The 22,966-nt window shown below is 40.0% G+C and overlaps 1 protein-coding gene across 1 annotated transcript in view; it reads right to left on the bottom strand.

The window, feature by feature from the left end:
- wdr18 (WD repeat domain 18) overlaps nucleotides 1–22,966 on the bottom strand; it is a 208,790-nt gene that overhangs the window by 182,319 nt on the left and 3,505 nt on the right. Inside the window, exons 2-3 of the mRNA XM_043721023.2 lie at nucleotides 16,999–17,109; nucleotides 12,719–12,852 (exon numbers count right to left, since the gene is read on the bottom strand). Coding sequence (XP_043576958.2) covers nucleotides 12,719–12,852; nucleotides 16,999–17,109 — 245 coding nt within the window. The remainder of the gene's footprint in view (nucleotides 1–12,718; nucleotides 12,853–16,998; nucleotides 17,110–22,966) is intronic.

Raw genomic sequence — 22,966 nt, 5'->3', positions numbered from 1 at the left:
GAATTGCTTTACAAATGGTGGCTATGCCTCAAGATTTACAAGGATGTTGCCAGGGTTGGAGGATCTGAGCTGCAGGGAGAGGCTGAACCAGCTGGGGCTGTTTTCCCTGGAGTGTCGGAGGCTAAGGGGTGACCTTTTACAGGTTTACAAAATTATGAGGGGCATGGATAGGATAAATGGGCAAAGTCTTTTCCCTGGGGTCGGGGAGTCCAGAACTAGAGGGCACAGGTTTAGGGTGAGAGGGGAAAGATATAAAAGAGACCTAAGGGGCAACTTTTTCAAACAGAGGGTGGTGCATGTATGGAATGAGCTGCCAGAGGATGTGGTGGAGGATGGTACAATTGCAACATTTAAGAGGCATTTGGATGGGTATATGAATAGGAAGGGTTTGGAGGGATTTGGGCTGGGTGCTGGCAGATGGGACTAGATTGGGTTGGGATATCTGGTCGGCATGGACAGGTTGGACCAAAGGGTCTGTTTCCATGCTGTAAATCTCTTTGACTCTAAGTTGCCTCAGCCCCACATTCAGGAATATTCTGCCTTTACCTGTTCTCCATTTTCATCCAAGATACTTCTTAAAACCTACTTCATTGATGTTATTATATTGTAATCACAAAACAGTATGTCCTTAAATGACTGTCACACCTTATTTTGTAGTCCTCCTGTGAACAGCCCTTAAGTAATTTTGAACATAGCAATTTCCCCTAAGCAGTAATAACTAGCCAATCTATCCTGGGGATTTTGAGCAAGGAAAAACTATTGGCTCGGACATTATGGATAGTTCAATAGGGCTTCAAGTTTCAAAGAAGCATTTACATCCTAAGGGCTGACAGAAACTCAGTTTAACAACGGATGCAAAGGATACCATCCCTCTTGGAGTGCAGCACTCATTCTCACTTGAAGTGACAGCTAAATTTTCATGTTCAAGCCTCTGAAGTGGGACGCCACATTCTGACGCAGAGATGAGAGCATTAGAGTCATGGCTGACGTAAAGTTAAGGCTAAGACATTGGCCGGGTCTATTAACGACAACACAGGGAATCTTAAAATGAGAACCAATTTTGTGCTTTATGACCTGAAGTCCTGACCTGATTACGTGCAGCAACTGTCAAGGAAGATTCAACTTTCAGTGGGCTGATTTGCATTGCATGTGATATTGTAAAAATATTTCCATAACTGACATCAGGATCAGAGACCAGAGTTAATTACATTAAACTAGGGTAAGTATTCAGATAAGTGTAATAGTTTTGTCATGATCTTTAATTTCTGGTGCAGCTTAGTGATTAACAACTAACACTTCTCCCCCTACTTTTCCAAGTCTATGAACCCACCCATATAGCTGACACCCTTATGACAGTTACAAACTTACCTGAACATGGTAACTGATGTCAAAAGAAAATGGGGGAAATTACTGCTTTTCTTCACCACTGCCCTCCATAGTTGGCTGCGCTGAATACTTATTGCTGCAGCTGGGACAGGGAAATTCCCGCTACAAGGACACAAAAAGGTAGGTTTGTAATTATCTTCATAGTCAGTGACCACATCCTCAGCATAGTCACTGACCAGAAGATCTGAGCGATTTAAATCATATGGGAATTAGTTCCTGTAATGGAGAGATATTTGAGTTGGTATTTTGGAAGAACAGAGTCAATTGAGATAATGGTTGTTCTTCATTTTAAAAATGTTTCATCATAAATGAAGTTGTATAAATAGATGGAATAAACTCCCTCTCAACTGCAATTATTCTAGTATAAACATTAATAGAAGCTGGAGCTATGAGTGAAAATTAAAGTCTGAAGAACAGTAGTCAGACTAAGCAACAACAGCAACCTTGGACCATTATAAATTCAGCAACTATAAATTGCAGGTTTATAGCAACAAGAATTCAGTACTCTAAAAGATTAAAATCTAAAAGGCAGCTTACATTATTTAAATTCTATACAAATCCTGCTGACATTTGATACTGAAGAAATACTGAAGAAAAAAGTGCCTATTTTTTAAATTAAGAACAATGCTATTGGCAGTAATTTTAGACTATCAGTTGAATAGCTATTCTAAAATGAACACTTAGTGCCTGGGCATATTAAAAAGATGCCTAATACAAGTTGCTAATACCCATGGGCTAATACTATCATGTTGAAAACAAAGTGTCACAGCAAAGACAGTTAACGTTCTGTTCCGCTTACTGAATTTGAGAGCACAAGCTTCCTATTCAAAATGTTCATCAGCAACCATACTGAAATCTTAAAAAAAAGCACTCACTCAAAACATTCCCAAACCAGTCTTAAATTAAATTATGGTTGGTCAATTCAAGAGTAATACTTCAGATTTATTGTTTTCATTCTCTTTATCTTACATTATTCTACGATGATGATGCTTCCTATCCATCGTTTCTTTAGTCTTTCTTCATCTCCTTCCTCTGACAACAGGAATCATTTTGCAGCTCTTCTCTGCCTAGTTCTAGCACCCAAAAGTTGGGTTTACAGTTTGGCAACCCTATTTGGAGAGCATTTTTAAAAAATTCACTTCTGAGATGAGACCATTACTGGCTGGGCAATTATGGTCTGAATATTACTGTCTGTATTGAGCTTTATACAGTTCGGTCATAACTTTCTCTATGTTAAGTTCTACTATTCTGTCTCTATAAATCAGTTCTATTGCTTCAATCAAAAAATGCAAATGAATTGCAGAAAGTTAGTAAAGTATTTAGGTATAATAAATAATTAAGTCTTTCCACTAGGTCCATAGCACCCTACCATACCCTGGCATTTTAAATGTTCTCCCAGGTCCTCCTTGAGTACCTGCCTCCACCACACGCTCCAATAGTGCATTCCATATTTCTACCACCCTCGGAGTAGAGAAAAAGAGAGTTTCTCAGATTCCCTCTAAACCACCTACTCCTCACCTTAAATTACTGATTTTAGACATATCTGCCATAATAATTTCAAAAAACTCCATTAGTCAGGCAAGATCGCCCTAAACTAAATCCATGCTGACAATCCCTTCCTTTCCTATTGCCGAGTAATCATGTCCTCTCTGCCAATGATATTTCATGGCCCCACTTTGGCCTCCTAATTTCGCTTTTATGAACCCCCCCGCCCCTCCCCCCACATACATACATACACACACACACACACTATACTCAAGGGCTTCACCTGTTTTACTACTCTGTACCTAATATATTTTCCTTTGTTTTCTTATCGAACTGTTAAAATTCCTTGACATCCAGGGTTCTTGCATTGCTTATCTTGCCCTTCACTCTTTGGAGGAACATGCGTGCCTGAACTCTCACTAAACTACTTTAAAAACTCTCACTTTTCAAATGTAGAATTACCTGCAAGTAGCTGCTCCCAGTCTATACTTGCCAGATCCTGTCTAATGATAATGAAATTGGCCTACCCTAGGTTTAGACATTTGCACTCTTATCCCTTCACATAAGGCATTTCAAACTTAGAGTTATGGTTACTATTCCCAAAACCATTTGCCCATTGACACTTCAGCCACTTGACTAGGTGGAAGCGGATAATCTGTTTCCTCTTCCATGTGAATCCAGAGCTAGGGATTACCATTAAAAATTAAAGGTAACCTTTTAGAACAGTAATGAAGTGAAATTGGTCCTCTGACTGTGTGTGGCTTTGGAACTCTGCATCAGAAGGCAATAGAAGCAGGCTCAGTAAATATTTCTAAAGGTGTTAGTAAAGTGATTACCTTGTCTAACAAGATAAGGTTAGCAGTAGATGACAATGCGGAATTCAAAACATAACCAAATCAGCCATGATCCTATTGAGGATCACTTCGAGGGAGCATATGACAAACTTCCACTCCTCGTTTGTATGCTTGTACACAATAGCATTTCTCAGATAACTAGTATGGCCATTATTTCCAACTGCATTTAAGATGGAGACCATCTTCTTGAATTACAACAATCTGCGTGAGGAATCTCTCACAGTACAGTTAGATAGACAGTTCCAGACCTTTGATCCATGAAAGATAGCAATAAACATCCAGGTTTGGATGTGCATGACCTGCAAGGTAACTTGGAGCTGATGACATTTCTAACTACCTTAATCATCAAGAACTTCCTCAACTATTTCATTATCTTTTAGGTTGTAAGTTCTTCCTATTTTACACTTGCCTTACTCCTATTTTGCTGTTGTTCTGCCTATAAATGTATTTTGTCAAACTCATTGTAATATCTGATGTGCACTTTCAGTTTCACTGAGCTTCTTGGTTTTGTATCATCTGCAAATGTTACTAATTTGCATCGAGGCTCTAAATCCAAGTCAGTGACGCATATATAGTAGCTTCAATACTTTGGTCAAGAGCATTCTACTCAGAACTTCTTTCCAATCCACATTAACAAAAGAATGAAGGTGCTGCACAGAATAAGCTTTTATATACAGTGTAATGAAGCAACAACACTACCCAGGGTAGCACAAAGGTATAAATTTCTTCAAGATATTATAATAGAGGTGTACAGGATCATGATAGGCATAGATAAAGGTGGATATAGCCAAGGTCTTTTCTCCAGGGTAGTGGGGTCCAAAACTAAAGGGCATATGTTTAAAGGTGAGAGGGGAAAGATTTAAAAAGGAACTTGCGGGACAACTTTTTCCACAGAGAAGGTGGTCTGTACATAGGACAAGCTGCCAGAGGAAGTGGTCAAGGAGATTACGATTACAGCACTTAAAAGATATTTGTATTGATACATGGATAGGAAAGGTTTAAAAAGGGATATAGGCCAAATGCAGGCAAATGGAACTAGTTCATTTTAGGAAATCTGGTCAGCAGGGATGAGTTGGACTTAAGGGTCTGATACTATACTGTATGGCTCTATGACTCAACAGACAGACAGCCTTCTAACCCTGTATTCGTAACAGAATAAAATTAAAATACTTAACTCTTAAGATCGCCCCAGTGGTTCATAACCAGATTTTAAAAATAACCAATACCAGGCCCCAAGTTTATAGCTTCAACAAAAGAATTAATTCATTTATTCAGTAGGCTTATCTCAATAAGAGCCACAAGGTGATCTAATCAATGTCTGATTTAAAACCATTCTTTGATTCTAGCATCTTTACTTAAAGTCAGACAGAGTTAAGGGATAAATCAAAACAAACAAAAATTGCATTGTAATTGGTCAATTCACGTAAGCTATTTCCATGACCTGTAACATCACAGCAGATGAAATTGTATCTTACTTGGTTTCTGAATGCTCAATGCAAATAACTTCCAATAGGTGCTGAGGAATATTTAATTATTTAATTCTTACAAATGAGATCTATTCTCTGAACTTTTGATAAATTGATAATGGGAGATGACCAGAGACTAATCAAATCTCCGTCCTGTAGTTTTGTCAGTCACAATCCTTCTTGTACAAACAGCTCAAAACCAGTTAAAACTTAGGTTTCTTTTGTTAGACTGGTGGTGCTCCTGAGGCTCTGTTAACATTCAAACATCTGCTATCTGAGCATAATCTCCAGAACTGAAACATCCACAGAGGTTCTTTGAACAAGAATCAACCTGCAAACAACGTTCAGGCCTGGCCTTATAAGCAAACATCAGTTTGTTTGCTCTCATTTGTTTTGAAAGAAAGGCTGCTGCTCAGTTGAAAGGTCATCTTCATTCAGCTTGAAACCAAAGAAAAAGAAACAAAAAAATTAAGTCTCAACATGAGAATTCTTCTTCCATGATAGCAAAAGTGATAGCATGAAGGAGCAGCACTCCGAAAGCTAGTGCTTCCAATTAAACGTGTTGGACTATAACCTGGTGTTGTGTGATTTTTAACTTTGTACACCCCAGTCCAACACTGGCATCTCCAAATCAAAAAAAGTGATTAGCACTTAGATGAGGACTAATGAATAAACAGGGAAAAGTTAACATTTGGTTTGAATCGAACATAGAATTCTGCAGCCATGAAAGTGATGGAAAAAAAAGGGAATAATGGAATGCAAACTATGGGAACAGAAAACATAAGTGCAAATGGGAATCACTGATTTTTAATTACAACAAAACACAAAGACATGTGATTCAGAATTTTTAAAGTACTCTGACCTGACCACCAGCTCAACTCATGTCGTAGACAATCTGAAATGTCAATATCAATTTGTCAAACCTGCAACCATTCAAGCATTTACTTGCAAAACCAATTAAAATTAATGGATTGATGGCAGTCTTACATATGGGTAAAAGTTACAGAAGAGATGCTCAGAACCATATGTTTGGACATTGTCCCAAACACCACAATCATCTGCATTTGATTAGGTTCTGTCCTATCCAGGTCAGACTGACAAGAGCTGGCACTATGGTGGTAGAGTGTTGCAAAGGAGTTGCCCAGGAAGTCCTCAACATAGACACCAAACCACATTAAGTCCTCCTGCTGATTATCACCCACCACCTGAATCAGTTCAGTGTTATACAACATTTGGAGGAAGCATTGAGGTGACACAGGCACCGAATGTTTACTGCTGGGAGACTTCAAAATCAACCACCAAGAATGGCTCTGCTGCAACACAACTATTGACTGAATTAGCTGAATCTGAAAATACATCACTGCTAGACTGGCAGTAAAAGGAACCAAGGGAAAAAAAATGCATGGACACTAGGCCTGCAGCAGAATTGCATTCAACCACAATCTGGAACCTCATGGCCTGTCATAACCTCCCTACTATTACCATCAAGTCAAGGGATCATCCCTTGTTCAATGGAGAACATATGAGGGTATTTCAGGAGCACTAGGCATACTCAAGATGATACCTGGTGAAGCCATAACACAGGACTACTTGCCTGCCAACCAGCATAAACAGTATGCATTGCAAAGCTAAGCAATTCCACAACCAATGAATCAGAGGGGAGCTCTGCAGTCTCTCCACATCTAGTTGTGAATGATGGTGGACAACTAAACAATTCACTAGATGTAGATGCTCCATAACTTGCCCCAGCCTCAATGATGGGGGAGCCCGGTATAATCATTGCATAAGACAAAGGCTGAAGCATTTGCAAGCATCTATAGCCAGAACAAGTTGAAAATCCGTCTTGGCTTCTTTCCTACGTCTCCAGTACAGAGACAATGATTCTTGCAGTAAATGCCAGTAGTGCTTGGGCCCCATTTACTCATGATATATAAAGTGACCTGGACAAGGTTTCCAAATGCAACATTTCCAAGTCAGCTGAGAACACAGAAGTGAGTGGGACTACGAATGAGGAGGAGAATGCATGCAGGTCTATTGGTTTTCATTGCAGGACGATTGGAGTTCAATAGCAGAAATGTAATACAGAGCCTTGAGGAGAGCACACCTGGAATACCGCATGCAGTTTTGGTCTCCCAACCAAAGAAAGGATATACTTGCCACAGAGAGGATGCAGTAGAAGCTCACTAGACTGACACCAGTGAAAGTGGGACAAATTGGAGTGGTACAGCAGTTAGCACTGCAGCCGCACAGCGCCAGGTTCGATTCCACCCTCAGGCATCTGTTTTTGTTGAGTTTGAATGTTCTCATAATGTCTGCATGGGTTTCCTCCCACAGGCCAAAGATGTGCAGCTAGGTGGATTAGCCATGGTAAATGCAGGGTTATGGGGATAGGATGCAGATCTGGGTGGGACACTCTTCAGAGGGTTAGTGTGAACTTGATAGACAGAATGGCATGCTTCCACACTGTAGAGATTTTATTATTCTAGGGTTATGGATCAATCTACAAGTGGATTGCAGTCGTTCAAGAAGACAGTGCAGCGCCACCTTCACCAGGACAACTAGGATCAGGCAATAAATCCGGATGTAGGTCTGCTTGCTGACCTGGCAAGTTCATTTTCAGACATTTCGTCACCATACTAGGCAACATCTTCAGTGAGCCTCTGGACAAAAGACTGCAGGTGTTTGTTGCTTTCTATTTATATGTTTGGGTTGACGACATCATTTCCTGTTCTTTTTCTCAATGGGTGGTAAATGGGGTCCAAGTCAATGTGTTCGTTAATAGAGTTCCAGTTGGAATGCCATGCTTCTAGGAATTCTCATGCATGTCTGTTTGGCTTGTCCTAGGATGGATGTGTTGTCCCAGTCAAAGTAGTGTCCTCCCTTATCTGTATGTAAGGATACTAGTGAGAGTGGGTCATGTCATTTGAGGCTAGTTGATGTTCATGTATGCTGGTAGCTAGGTTTCTGCCTGTTTGTCCAATGTAGTGTTTGGCTTGTTGAAATAACGTTCTGATGCAGCTTAGTTTGTGGATAATGGGATGATTGCTTCTGTAGTTCAATATTTGGTCTGTATGTGCTGTTTTCCTGTAGACTCTGGTTTGAAGGTCCACATTGCTTGTTTGCTCTACTGTGATATCTACGAATGGTAGTTTGTTGTTTTCCTTCTCTTTTGTGATTTTTTTTTTTTACCAGCAAGGATAGTATTGATGGTCTTGAAGGTTTCCTCTAATTTGTTTCGTTTAGTGATGGCAAAAGGTGTCATCCACGTAGTGGATCCAAAGTTTGGGTTGGATAGTAGGCAGAGCTGTTTGTTCGAGTCTCTGCATTACTGTCTCTGCTAAGAATCCTGATATCGGTGATTCCATGGGGTTCCATTAGTTTGTCTGTTGGTTTTGTTGTTGAAGGTGAAGTGGGTGGTAAGGCATAGGTCCACTAGCTTGACAATACTGTCCTTGCTGATGAAGTAGGTCGTGTTTGGTGAAGGTGTCTAACAGTGTAGTCAGTGTTTCCTTAGCTAGGTTGATGTTGACTGATGTGAACAGGCCTGTTACATCAAAGGATACCATTACTTCATCCTTTTCTATCTTGGTGTCTTTGATAGTCTTCAGGAATTCTTGCATCAGAAATGATGCATCAGAACATTATTTCAACGAGTCACCACGCACTGCAGCACAGAAGAACTATGCAGAGCATAGGAAATTCACCTACACAGTGTATTAAAAAAAAAAAGAGTGGGTACCCAATGAACACAGTTCGCCAATTTCTCAGCAACAAACCCAAACAAGCAGACAAAACATGTCCAGAAACCCAAGCCACTCTCCCCTACGTCAAAGACATCTTGGAAATTACTGCCAGACTACTCAGATCCTTGGCATCATAGTAGCTCATAACAAACAACAAGCAAAACTAATGTCATTTACAAAATACAGTGCAAGAACGGTAACAATCACTACATTGGACAAACTGGCAGAAAACTAGCTACCAGGATACATGAACATCAACTAGCCACAAAAAAACATGATGCACTCTCACTCGTGGTGTCCTTCCTCATCTTTATGTAAGGATACCACTTTGACTGGGACAACACATCCATCCTCGAACAAGCCAAACAGAGACGTGTGTGCGAGTTCCTAGAAGCATGGCATTCCAACTGGAACTCTAGCAACAAACTTTGACTTGGACCCCCATTTACCACCTCCTGAGAAAAAAAACAGGAAATGACATCACCACCAGAAATGGCACCACAAAACCAGGGAAACCTAAACAAATAAAAAGCGGGCTATACCAGTGCATCATCCAGAGGATGACTGATGACGTTACCTAGTACGGTGACAAAACATCTGAAACCGAACCTTCTGGCTCAACAAGCAAACCTACATCCAAAACTTAGAAATCATACATTTCATCTATTCATCCAAATCAGTCGTACAGTCTGTAAATAGACCTCAGTACTATTTTTTGTGGCACCCCACTAGTTTCAGCTTATCAACCCGAAATTGGTCGATATTTCACACAGCGCTGATTTGTGTTAATTAATTAATCCATTATCCATGCAGATATGTTACCCCTACACCATGCACATGGCATAATCTCAGAATAAGGAGCCAACTATTTTTGACAATGATGAGGAGAAATTGCTTCTCACAAAGTAATGAACATGTGGAAATCTCCACCGCAGAAGGTTGTAAAGGCTGGGCCGTTAAGTATATTCAAGGCGGAGATATTTTTAATCAGTAAAAGAACCAAGTGTTACAAGAAAAGTCATAAGTGGAGTGAGGATTACCAGATCAGCCATGAATGGCGTAGCAAATTCAATGAGCTGAATGACCTACCTCCACTCCTACATCTTATGGCCTGCATTCTCTTTTATATGAGAACTTATCAAAATGCAATCTAAAGTCTGCTAAATCCACAGGCTCCTCTTAAACCAAGCATTCTACCATTCATCTCTTCAAACACGGTATCCCAACATTTGTTGGGAGATTCAGTCAGTTCACAACCACTCAAGAAAGTCATCCCCAGTCTTGAGGGACTGCTTAAGAAGAAGAATAAAGAATTAAAAGGCCATCTTAACAATATAGTCATGAAGATATCCAACAGGGAATTCAAACAAACATTATTTTTAACCCAAAGAGTGGTGAGAACTTAAAATTCACTGTCGTGGTTGTGGGTATGTTTGTCAATCTGGGAACGTAATTTGCAGACATTTCATCTCCTGTCCAAGTGACATCTTCAGTGCTTTGGAGCCTCCTGTGAAGCACTGCTGTACTGCGTCTGCTGGATTTATTTGGCTCTGTTTCTACAGCTTCTGGTTACTGGCAACCAGAAGCAGCAGAAACGGAACCAAATAAATTCCAGAAGACAGTACAGCAGTGCTTCACAGGAGGCTCCAAAGCACCAAAGATGTCACCTAAAGAGGATGAAACCCCTCAAATCACCTTTCCAGTTTGGCCAATATACCCACAACCACGACAACAGGCACCTGGAATCATCATAGAAACCCTAGTGTGGAAGCAGGCCCTTCAGCATAACAAGTCCATACCAACCCTCCAAAGAGTATCCCATCCAGACCCAATCCCCTACCCTATTACTCTACATTTCACCTGACTAATGCACCGAGCCTACATATCCCTGGACACTATGGTCGTCTTGGGCCGAATGGCCTGCTTCTGCATGGTATATCCTACACTGAACTACATTATGCCCAGAAATCCAACACACTTGTTGAGGTCACCCAGATTAACAGTGTTTTGTAGATTTACAAACTGTGTATTAAACCATCAAGGAATGGAGTAAAGAAGATGAATATTGTATTGAAATAAAACCAAATAGTACAAAAATCTGACTGATATTGTGTACGCCCACTGGAGTTGATCAATTCATAAGAAACAAACAAAACATGCTGTTGAAATGAATACAACCAGATCTGGTTCTCTGTTCACCTAACAACTTTAAAGAGGCAAAAGATTCAACCAAGGCATTCAATGATGAATACTACATATTTGCTACAACACCTTTGTAGGAAGGAACAAACCAGCATCATTGAAGGCAATTTTGCTCATCCAAGCTCAGAGCAGTCAGAGGGCTGCCTATAAAATGAGTTACAAGGTAACAATGATATTTTACCCTATACATTAAAATAATAATATGGGGGCAGGAAAGATCGATGCTATGAATTATTAATTTTAAAGTTCACATATTTTGCAGAAAAATTGCGTAATTTCACTGTTTTATTTCAAAGCTGTTGTTATGTGATCTATTGGACTCCTCCATAGTAACCAAGAGATCAATGAAGAAAAAGAATTATTCACTCTCTCAGGCAACATTTAGGAGGATATTTGTTTGTGATTTTCTCTCTCATTAACTTTAGTGAAGGCCTAATAAGGAAGCCCTTTACATGGTAAAATATGCCACAATTTTCACAGGAGCATTATCACACAAAACTAGGAAATGGAGAACAGATGACCAAAATCTTAGTCAGAAAAATTAGTTTCAAGGAATATCAACACTGATGAAATAAGAGAGAAGAGAGATATGGAAAGATTTAGGAGGACATTCTGGAGTTTTGGAACTCAACAACTAAGAGAATTACTGCTGGAATGATCAAAGTTGGGAATGTGCAAGAGGCCAGAATTGGAGCAGCAGAGATGCCTTGAAGAGTTTCATAGAGTTAAGTTCGTATTATAGAATCCCTGCAGCGTGGAAAGCAGGCTGTTCAGCCCATCGAGTCCACACCGACCCATTGAAGAGTATTCTACCTATAAGCTATATCCTAACCCTGTAACTCTACATTTTCTATAGTTAACCCACCCAACCTACCCATCCCTGGACACTATGGGCAATTTAACATGGCAATCCACCTAACCTGCACATCTTCAGACTGAAGAAACTGAAGCACCTGGAGAAAACCCATGCAGACACGGGGAGAATGTGCAAACTTCACAGAAAGTCAACTGAGGGTAGAATCGAACCAGTGTCCCTAGTAATGTGAAGCAGCAGTGCTAACCACTGAGCCACCATACCACCTCATTGTTGGGCTGGAAGAGATTAAAGATACAGAAAGGTAAGGCCGTAGAAATATTTCAAAATAAGAATCAGGAATTTTAAAGGCAAGAATCAATGCAATTCAGCAAGCTCAGAGAGGGTCAATGCACCAGATATGGTGCATGTTCAATCACAAGCCAAGGGTTCGGAATGACCTCAGAACCACGGATTATCTCTCAAGGTCAAGAGAGTGTTAAAATAATCATGTCAAGGAGTAACAAAAAGGTATAAAGTCAGAATTTAGACTCAGTTAGTAAAATAAAACACAAAGTTTGCTTTTAAATATGTTCCCCACCTCTGGTCAAATACCTTGAAATTGAGTGCTTTAGTCTCTCAGCAGGACCATTATATTCTCACTTCTAAATGAAGAATATTTGTACAGTGGAATCATGGGAGTAGCATCCACTGCATTAGCAATCAAATTGCAGATATATCTCATTAAAGTCAAGCACTCCTAAAATCATTCTGTATTTAGTCTATTACCTGCACAGACTCCACACGAGAACAAGATTATCCTTCCCTCCTGAGATTAAATGACTGCTATCATCAGTGAAGCAAATGCATGTCAGGTCCTGATAATGCCTGTTCAGTGTCAACAGGAGATTTCCAGTAGAAACCTGATACAAAAGAAACAAAAAAAAGATTAATACCACAAGCTCTTAAATACTTTGCAGAAATATTCACAGTATCACTTGATCAAAATGTTTGTGGACATGAGATAGATAATTCCTGATCTCCTGACAACTTTGAAAGGAGTCTACAAAATTTAATTCATCTTATAATTTCCATATATTTCCTACGTAGGAATGTACCATCTGATTAGTGCTTAAATGTTCTACCTCTTCCCAAATAATTCAACTGCAATCCAATTTACATTGGACCTATTAAACCTTAAATGTTCCATGTCATGCTGTGTGTTGCATCAAAATACAGCAAGCCAATGATTCTAAAGGTCATTCATTTAACTCAACTTGAACTGAGAAAGCCTCCAGCAAAAATAATTTGTCAAAATATTAATGTGTGGAGTTCTTTACCTATTAGTTCTTTCCAAGTTAGAAAAAACAAACAATTCAATAACAAAATGCAAATTTACATGTGGTGTCATTTGTTCACCCTTGGCTCTACAGCAACTCAGCAATGATTTGCTCATGTTTTCCTCTCTCAAAAAACAGAAAAATCACAACAACAGGTTATAGTCCAACAGGTTTAATTGGAAGCACAAGCTTTCGGAGTGCTGCTCCTTCATCAGGTGGCTGATGAAGGAGCAGCACTCAGGTAGGTAGTGCTTCCAATGAAACCTGTTGGACTATAACCTAGTGTTGTGCGATTCCGAACTTTGTACACCCCAGTCCAACACCGGCATCTCCAAATCATGTCTCTCAAAAAGGACCAAAAAGTTGCATCAGATCACTGATCAGCTATAACTGACAGCTCACCACAATTTCATCTTCCCAGACTTTCAGTTTGTCAGCAAAGTGAAAGCACAACTACTGTACAGGATCATGCTTTGAAACTTTATTCAGGCCAAGAAAAATCTCTTCCCCAGGGATCTCTAACTTGCACTGAGTGCGTGCAGTGGAAAAACTTGACATGACTATCAACTCTAAATTAAAAGATTGAAGGGTATATAAGAATAGATGAAGGATTCCAGATGGATTAGCGAGGCTAGAGACAAAAAGGTGATATTTGTTGTGGAACTAAGTGAAAAGAAATTGCTTTGTTAATAAAAAAGGTTATGGAATGGAGGACAATGTTAGCTATGAAATACAGTTGATTGTGAAGTTAGAAAGGAAGAGACACACAGGATTAAGAGCATGCTTAGTGTGGCATACAGAAAGATAGTGGAATTCATGAAGTGCCAAAAACAACTATTTAGTGGGCAGCTGAATTTTATGATGGTTATTGTGGATGGATCCAAAATAGACCGAATGAAAAGATCCATGTAAAATGAATTGGAGCTAGAGATTACCACTGAACAAAGAGACATGCCAGGGATCTGGAAGGGGTTGTGGGAAAAGCATGATAAAAAAAAAATGGACGTGATAGCAGTGAAGGTTAAAAACAGACAAATGAACAGAGATTTACATCATGAAAACAGATCCTTCAGTCCAACTCGGCCATGCCGACTACATAACCTAAGTGAATCTAGTCCCATCTGCCAGCATTTGGCCCACATCCCTCTAAACCCTGCTTATTTATATACCCATCCAGATGCCTTTTAAATGCTGCAATTGTACCAGTCTCCTCTATTTCCTCTGGCAGCTCATCCCATACATGCACCACTTTTGCCCCTCAGGTCCCTTTTCAATCTTTCCCCTCATCTTAAATCTATGCCTTCTAGTTTTGTGACTCCCTCATCCCCAGGAAAAAGACTTTGTCTATTTACACTATCCATGCCCCTTTGTACTTGCAGGATTATATTTTATTTTGCTCAAAAACTGCATAAATCCATGCAAGATTCTCTAAATCCCTTAAAGAAATAGAATCGCCTGGACATTGGGGCACAGACAGCCTCACACAGGGCATCTTATACCTTTAATGCATTATCTCTGAGTTGACATGGCACCTCTGTTAAAGTTCACTTGAGAATGTAACTTTAAAAAAGAAGTTCTGGGCTTTACATATGAAAGAACATGGTCATTCTAAAAGACAGACTGAAACAATCCAGGACTTTTTCAATATATAATTTCATCACACTGCAAACTTTTGCTATAAATTCTGACTTATGATCGTATTCTCCACAACCACCTGATGAAGGAGCAGTGCTCCGAAAGCTAGTATTTCCAAGTAAACCTGTTGGACAATAATCTGGTGTTGTGTTTTTTTTTCCAAACTTTGTACACCCCAGTCCAACACTGGCACCTCTAAATCATGCCCTTTATGATTTGTAAACCTTTATAAGGTCACGCCTCAGCTTCCAACACTCCAGGGGAAAGAGCACCAACCTATGCAGCCCCTCCCTATAACTCAGATCCTCTAACTCTGGATTTACATCCTTGTCAATCTTTTCTGAACCCTATCAAGTTTCACAACATCCTTCCTACAGTAGAGAGACCAGAATTACATGCAGTATTCCAGAAGTGGCACAACTAATATCCTGTACAGCTGCAACATGACCTCCCAACTCCTATACTCAACACACTGACCAATAAAGGAAAGCTTACCAAATACCTTCTTCACTATCCTATCTACCTGCGACTCCATCTGCCACTTCTCACCTCATTGGCCCATCTGATCAAGAACCCATTATTCTGGTAAATTTCTTTACTGTCCGTTACACTTCCAATTTTGGTGTCATCTGCAACTTACTAACCATACCTCCTATGTTCACATCCAAATCATTTATATAAATGAGAAAAAGAAGTGGACCCAGCACTGATCCTTGTGGCACATCACTGGTCACAGGCCTCCAGTCTGAAAAGCAACCCTCCATCAATCCTTCTGCCTTCTACCTTCGAGGCAGTTCTGTATCCAAATAGCTAGATCCCCCTGTATTCCATGTGAGCTAACCGGTCTACCATGTGGAACCTTGTCGAATGTCTTACTGAAGTCCATACAGATCATGTCCACCATTCTGCCCTCATAAATCCCCTTTGTTCCTTCTTCAAAAAACTCAGTTATATATTCTTGAAAAAGGAAAATAAAATTATCTAATACAGATGAGAAGGCGACTAAATCAAATGCAAACAAAAGGCAAAAGCTTGCCGGTGCTGGAAATCTGCTCTCCAGATATGCTGTCTGACTCTTTAAATGCATTCAACACTTTCCCCTGCTGCTTTAGATTTCCAGCATCTGCAGTTTTGCTTTAATATGCACTACATTAATTAATAGCCTTTAACTTCACCACGTTTAATTCTCACAGCCATAAAACAATGAAGATAATTCAAAATTAAACTCCACTGAAAGAAAGCGATCGGCAAAGTTGTGTGTAGAGTGCCACATTGTGGCTATTTTGAAGAACTGCTGCTGCCAGCACCTGACAACTTCACTCAATTTACCCACAAAAAGCAACAAACATCTGCAAATTCTATTTCAAAATGACCAGTGAAACACTAAAAACAAAACCAACAGATCAAATATCTAGCTTGAAATCATTCCATGACAATTTAACATTTTCTATTCATTTTAAATTAGAATTGACAATTTAGAAATGAAACCTTAAATTTTTCTACGGTTGAACAATTACAAATACCAACATCCGACCAAGTTCTCAAAATTTTAACAGAATTGATCATTTAAAAAAAGTCTTGAAACTAAGCCTGGAAGACACTTTTTGGTCTCTTAAACTGCAATTCTGGATAATCAATGTGAAATCAAAAATTATTAGATTGAAAGTTTACATTTCGGTGTTCAATTGTAAAAACACATTTTTACATTTACAGGTACTTCCTCAATAACTCAGTGGTTGAGTTCTTGCATGACCTCACGCTATATGAAAATTGCACAATAAAAATAGCACTTTAAGTGTGGGCGATACAATCATGTTATAGACAACACACATTTCTGCATTTCACCAGAAGGAGCAGCGCTCCGAAAGCTAGTGCTTCAATTAAATCTGTTGGGCGATAACCTAGTGTTGAGAGATTTTTAACTTTGTACACCCCAGTCCAACACCAGCATCTCCATATCATGACTACATAATCAGTCAAAGCCAAACTGGCAACAATCAATGACAGAAGCCAGAAACAGCATTCCCTAATAGGGAATCATGTTACAGCCAATTTGCGTTAACGAAACGCATGTTATAGCAGAACAACTTTTACCTCCCATAGGTAGATGCTCTCTCCGATCCCAGCAGCAACATGAAGCCCATTAGGTGATGCAGCAAGGCAGGTCACAAGCCCAGGACAGATGATCTTCTGTTGTAGTTGATCCTAAATAGAGACGGTAAAGTTGTTTGTTTAACTATAGCATCATTTTTAATAATACTTTATGGAAACAAGTTTCAACTGTTATGCACTGACTGTTGCTGTCAACTTTTATCAATGTATTTAGAAGTGAGTTACCATATATGAACAGTTATAATTTCAACACTTTGTATAAAAAAATCAACTTGCACAAGCACAGCCTTAGCAGAGTTATGTGGAGTCTTTGCAGCATTCAGCTATAAAGAGCACACCAAGCAAACTAAAATTAAAAAGGCAATTAAGAAAGCCATGAAAAGTTCTGTTAGGCAAAAACAAGGAAGATCTAAAGACGGTTTATAAATACATAAAGAGCAAGAAAATAATAAAAGAGCAAGAAAATGTCAATTAGAGACCTAAAGAGTAACTTGTGCATAGAGCCAGCTGGTTTTTAATATTGCGTTGTCTTCATAATTTTACAACACGGCGGTGAACCCTTCTGTTAAGTAAGCCAAACACCCAGAAAAGCTCACCTCACCTCAACCTGTTAAAATGATTGACAGAAAACTTCCAAATTCCACTATTTAAATATCAATTTAATTTTTTTATCTCAAAAAAATGAACATTAAACAACTATTCACAACTCTAAGCTCCCCACTTTCTCTTAACTGATTATCTGCTTCCAACTCTATAACAATATATACTATTCCAATAAGACACTTAGTAAAGTTACATCAACTTAATTTCAAAAGCACACAGCCACTGTTGTCTTCTGCGTCTTCACTATTCTGGCTATCTTCTTGATTTTTATTGCAAGTACGTTTCGTTTGAAGAGGTACCTTTGATAGAGAGTGTTTTGTAATTTCTTGGAGAGTAAAATGTTAAATCTCTAGACATTTCTATCACGATGGTAGTTGCTCTCTCTAATTTTTAACATGTCTGCATTTTATAACCATGTCCCACCATCACACCCCCCCCACAAAAAAAATTAGATTGTCTCATTGGTTCAATGTTGGCAAAACAATAAATTCAAACTCGATTGGGTTTTACTGTCCTGGGACATAATTTAAACGGATTGGTTGAATTTGAATAGTCGTCAAAACAGCAACCAAAACTCAGATCCATTTCACAACCAAATGTTACATATTTTCAATTTTCCAGTACTCTCTGGGACTGCCATCTAGTCATAAACACAGGTGCTTGTAATATGTTTAGAACAGCATTTGCTCTTTCTTAAAAAGGTACAGTACATGCATTCAACTAAAAACAATAAAAATGGGAAACATAGTGCACCGAGCTAAGGAGAATAAACAACAGATAGGTTGCCCCCGTGTTATTTACAAAACACCCCTCTCTCATCGGTGAGAAGAATGCAAAGACCTTGTGATAAGATCTGTGGATTCAGAGTTGGCTGGCTAACAGAAGGCAGAGAGTGGTTGAAGAGGGAAAGTATTCTGCCTGGAGGTCAGCGTTGAGTGGGGTCCCAGGGCCTCTGCTCTTTGTAGTTTTTACAAATGACTTGGCTGAGGGGGGGGGGGGGTTAGTAAATTTGCAGATGACACAAAGGTTGGAGGTGTCGTCGATAGTATCGAGGGCTATTGCAGGCTGCAGCGCGACATAGACCGGATGCAGAGCTGGGCTGAGAAATGGCAGATGGAGTTCAACCTGGATAAATGCGAAGTGATGCATTTTGGAAGGTCGAACTAGAATGCTGAATATAGGATTAAAGACAGGATTCTTGGCAGTGTGGAGGAACAGAGGGATCTGGGTGTGCAAGTACATAGATCCCTCAAAGTTGCCACCCAAGTGGATAGGGTTGTTAAGAAAGCATATGGTGTTTTGGCTTTCATTAACAGGGGGAATCGAGTTTAAGAGCCACGATGTTTTGCTACAGCTCTGCAATTCCCTGGTGAGACCACACTTGGAATATTGTGTCCAGTTCTGGTTGCCCTACTATAGGAAAAGATACAAAGGCTTTGGAGAGGGTGCAAATAAGGTTTACCAGGATACTGCCAGGACTGGAGAGCTTGCCTCATGAAGAAAGGCTGAATAAGCTGGCTTTTCTCTCTGGAGAGAAGAAGGAAGAGAGGAGACCTGATCGAGGTATACAAGATAATGAGTGGAATAGATAGAGTCAATAACCAGGGACATTTCCCCAGGGCAGGATTGACTGGTACGAGGAGACAGTTTGAAGATATTAGGAGGAAGGTATAAAGGAGACATCAGAGGTAGGTTCTTTACACAGTTGTGAATGAGTAGAATGTGTTGCCAGCTGTGGTGGTGGAAGCAGAGTCACTGGGGACATTTAAGCGACTGCTGGACATGCACATGGATAGCAGTGAATTGAGGGGTGTGTAAGTTAACTCATTTTATTTTCGATTAGGATTAAACCTCGGCACAACATCATGGGCCAAAGGGCCTGTTCTGTGCTGTACTTTTCTATGTTCTATGATCTAAGACTCTCGCTCCAGTCATTGGCATCTGCTTGACTACATTATTGCCCAAATGAGGATATTGCATCACCTACATCATGACAGGAGCTGACAACAGCTAGATCAACCACAGAACAGAGTAGGTAACCTCCATAAATTAGGCCCAATAACAGCAGTGATAGCTAAGCACTGCTGCAGGACATTTCATGTCAAAGGTCTGAACAACTCTGCAAATAAAGCCCTACATAATCAGTGCCTCACAGCCAAACTTGCAACAATCAATGATAGGAGTCAGAATGTCTATAGCACCTGGTCAATATTGAAAAATCATAAAGTGTGCTTGTGAGGAGTCTTCATGTTTCTCTACCAGGAAGCATCAAGACTGATTTAACAAGAACAACCATTAGATCCAGTAGCAACTTAACAGAAGCACAAAATGTTCCTGAATTGAAAATACCACCAATATTCAAGGGAGATAAAATAATCTTTAACAATTAAATGATAAGGTCCAACGAAACCTATGACCTAGTGAACATACAGGTAGAAACACAGGAAATATAGCAACTCATTGATAGCCACGATACATGTGGATTCTTCATCTCAATGAAAAATGTCTTCCACCTAAGGATCCATCCCACTAAAGTGTAGAAACAGAGTGGACTCATCATGGACAGAGGCAGTAAGTACTCAGTGGAAGAAGCATTTTGAGAATCTCCTCAGCTGATGTAATGTTAAAAGATTAAATTGTACTCTCTCTGGACATTAAGGTAATATTAAAGGGTTAAAATGCACTGTCTTTGGGTGGGGACGAAAGCCATGAAAGAATGCGGATGACTATCCATTGTCATTTAAACATTACTTCCCTGCTATTGTCAAGTTAAACTATCAATTCAAATCTCTTCCATTCAGTAATGCTTTCTGGCCAGAGGTATCACACACCTTCATTGTCTTGGGGAAATCACTGAGTCAGGAAACCGTCTGCATAACGATTCCCCAGGATTGGGGCATTATCTCAGAGGATGATCTCATCGTGCCATTATACCTGGGGTAGCATGTGACTGAGTAACAGGGGATTGGCTTGAGTGGCATGTGATTGGGGGGTGGTGGGCAGTGGCCAACAGACCTGTACAAACAGGATGTGTTTTCTTTGTTGAGCGCCTCACTTTGACCTGACTTCACATGCCTGTGAAGGGGGTCAAAGGGGGTCGCCAAGCTTGTACTGTACTATACTGTGCTTAATAAATTTGGTTGAAACTTTATTGCTGGAACAGCACAGCAGGTCAGGCAGCATCCAGGGAACAGGAGATTCGACGTTTCGGGCACAGGCCCTTCTTCAGGCTTGAAGAAGGGCCTGTGCCCGAAACGTCGAATCTCCTGTTCCCTGGATGCTGCCTGACCTGCTGTGCTGTTCCAGCAATAAAGTTTCAACTTTGATCTCCAGCATCTGCAGACCTCACTTTCTCCTTAATAAATTTGGTTGCTTGTTCACAGAAGTTGGTGTGTTGCAGTTGCATCAAGTGTGTAAGAACCTCAGGAAAAAAAAAACTAACACTGAGACTCAGTCTTTGACATGACTATCCTCAACCACATTGTGCTCCCCATCATTTTATTATAACCTCAGCATGACGTGAGATGAAAAAGACCATCCAATAGTGGAGAATCAATAAGGCCTTCAATACAGATGGATCTCTGAAGTACTAAAAACACATTGGAGCCACACAGTTGTACACACAACCTCACCTTGAAGAAAAAAGGCCATAATTGTGACCAGTTTCAAGAAAGGAGGCAAAACCAATTACAGTGACTACAAAAGGGATCTGCCCTTTGTCCATCACAGGGAAAGTCATTACAAACATCCTCCACAATCACCTCCTCCCAGTTTCAGAAAGATTCTTACCAAAGTCATAAGGCACATTCTGTCCACTAAGTGGCAATGGACTGAATCTTCACAGAAAACAAGCCCCAGAAAAGTGCAGAGAGCAGCAGCAATCTTTATACATGGCTTTTCTCAGAAAAGGCCTTTGAATGTGTCAGAGCTGAAAATATGTTGCTGGAAAAGCGCAGCAGGTCAGGCAGCATCCAGGGAACAGGAGAATTGACGTTTCGGGCATAAGCCCTTCAGGAATGAAGAAGGGCTTATGCCCGAAAGGTCGATTCTCCTGTTCCTTGGATGCTGCCTGACCTGCTGCGCTTTTCCAGCAACACATTTTCAGCTCTGATCTCCAGCATCTGCAGACCTCACTTTCTCCTTTGAATGTGTCAACCAAGCATGAAGCACTCTCCAAAAATTTTGCTGCCACAAATTTACTGCCATCCTCCACCTGCTATAAAATAGCATGAAAGCTGTGACCTTTACAAAACAATGCAAACTGGGGTCAAGCAGGATTGTGTAATTGCACCAATGCTCTTCTCCATCTTCCTTGCCTCAACCCATCCTAAATCCATGAAGCTTCCTGCAGGTGTGAAGCTAATCTACTGATTAACATCCCTCAAGTACAGAGCCAAGGCAACCTCCACCACTGTTATCAAGCTGTAGTATACAGACTATGTTTCCATGAGCGTACACTTGTGAGCCAAGCTCCAATCTATTATCAATACATTCACAGAGGCATGCAAGAATGAGCCTTACAAGTCAAAAGGTCCTCGCATCCATTGCACAATACTGTCCAACAGATGCTTCAATAACACTGTCTTCTCTAAGGCCAATTCCTCTGGGGCTAGGTTTTAGTTAGTATTCAATAGCTACACTGAGTTGACCACATTGCTACTAAAGAGCTTGAGGAAATACCTCAAAAACACTCAAAGCCTTCCTGAAAAAAAAAATGCAATATCTCCATTGACTCATGGACATCTCTAGCCCAAGACTGCCCAAAGCAGAAAGACAATCATGGAGTATTGCCAACAGGACTCAGTGGTAACCCAGCACAAACAGACTGAGCATGCAAAAATCTGTGCATTCCACCCACCACATCAGCAAGTGCCACTACCCAACCCATGGCAAAGCTTGCAGGTTGGTGGACTATTTATCCACCTCAGGACCTATAATATCTGAGCAGAAGAAAGTTTTCCTCAAACCCTAGGAATTGTCCAAGACTTAGTTATACTAGGAAATTGTAAGGAAAATGCCAGGAACTACAACTAAGGATACATCAACAGGGAACATTAAAAAAAAACTTGGCCAGAGTCAACATTAAAGGATAGAAGCATTTGGCAAATCTCAGTGGGTTTCTTTTGAGGTTGTCGAATAAACTAATAATGGTTAAAAAAAATTTAGATCATCAAAAAGGTAATTACAATTTTATAGCCTCTGGGATTGATGGTGGGGGGGAAAAATAATATAATAGTATAAATCAAGGATTCAATAATAGACAAAAACAGCATATGCAAATAAGGATCACTCTCAGTTTGGCAGACAGAGAGATACAAAGATCTGCTTGTGTTTGGGTCTTAGCTAA

Source organism: Chiloscyllium plagiosum, unplaced genomic scaffold (genome assembly GCF_037043375.1).
Source record: "Chiloscyllium plagiosum isolate Xiang-an unplaced genomic scaffold, Cpla_swu_hap1 HiC_scaffold_28, whole genome shotgun sequence".
NCBI lineage: Eukaryota > Metazoa > Chordata > Chondrichthyes > Orectolobiformes > Hemiscylliidae > Chiloscyllium > Chiloscyllium plagiosum.
This window is presented reverse-complemented; position numbering and strand designations above follow the sequence as displayed.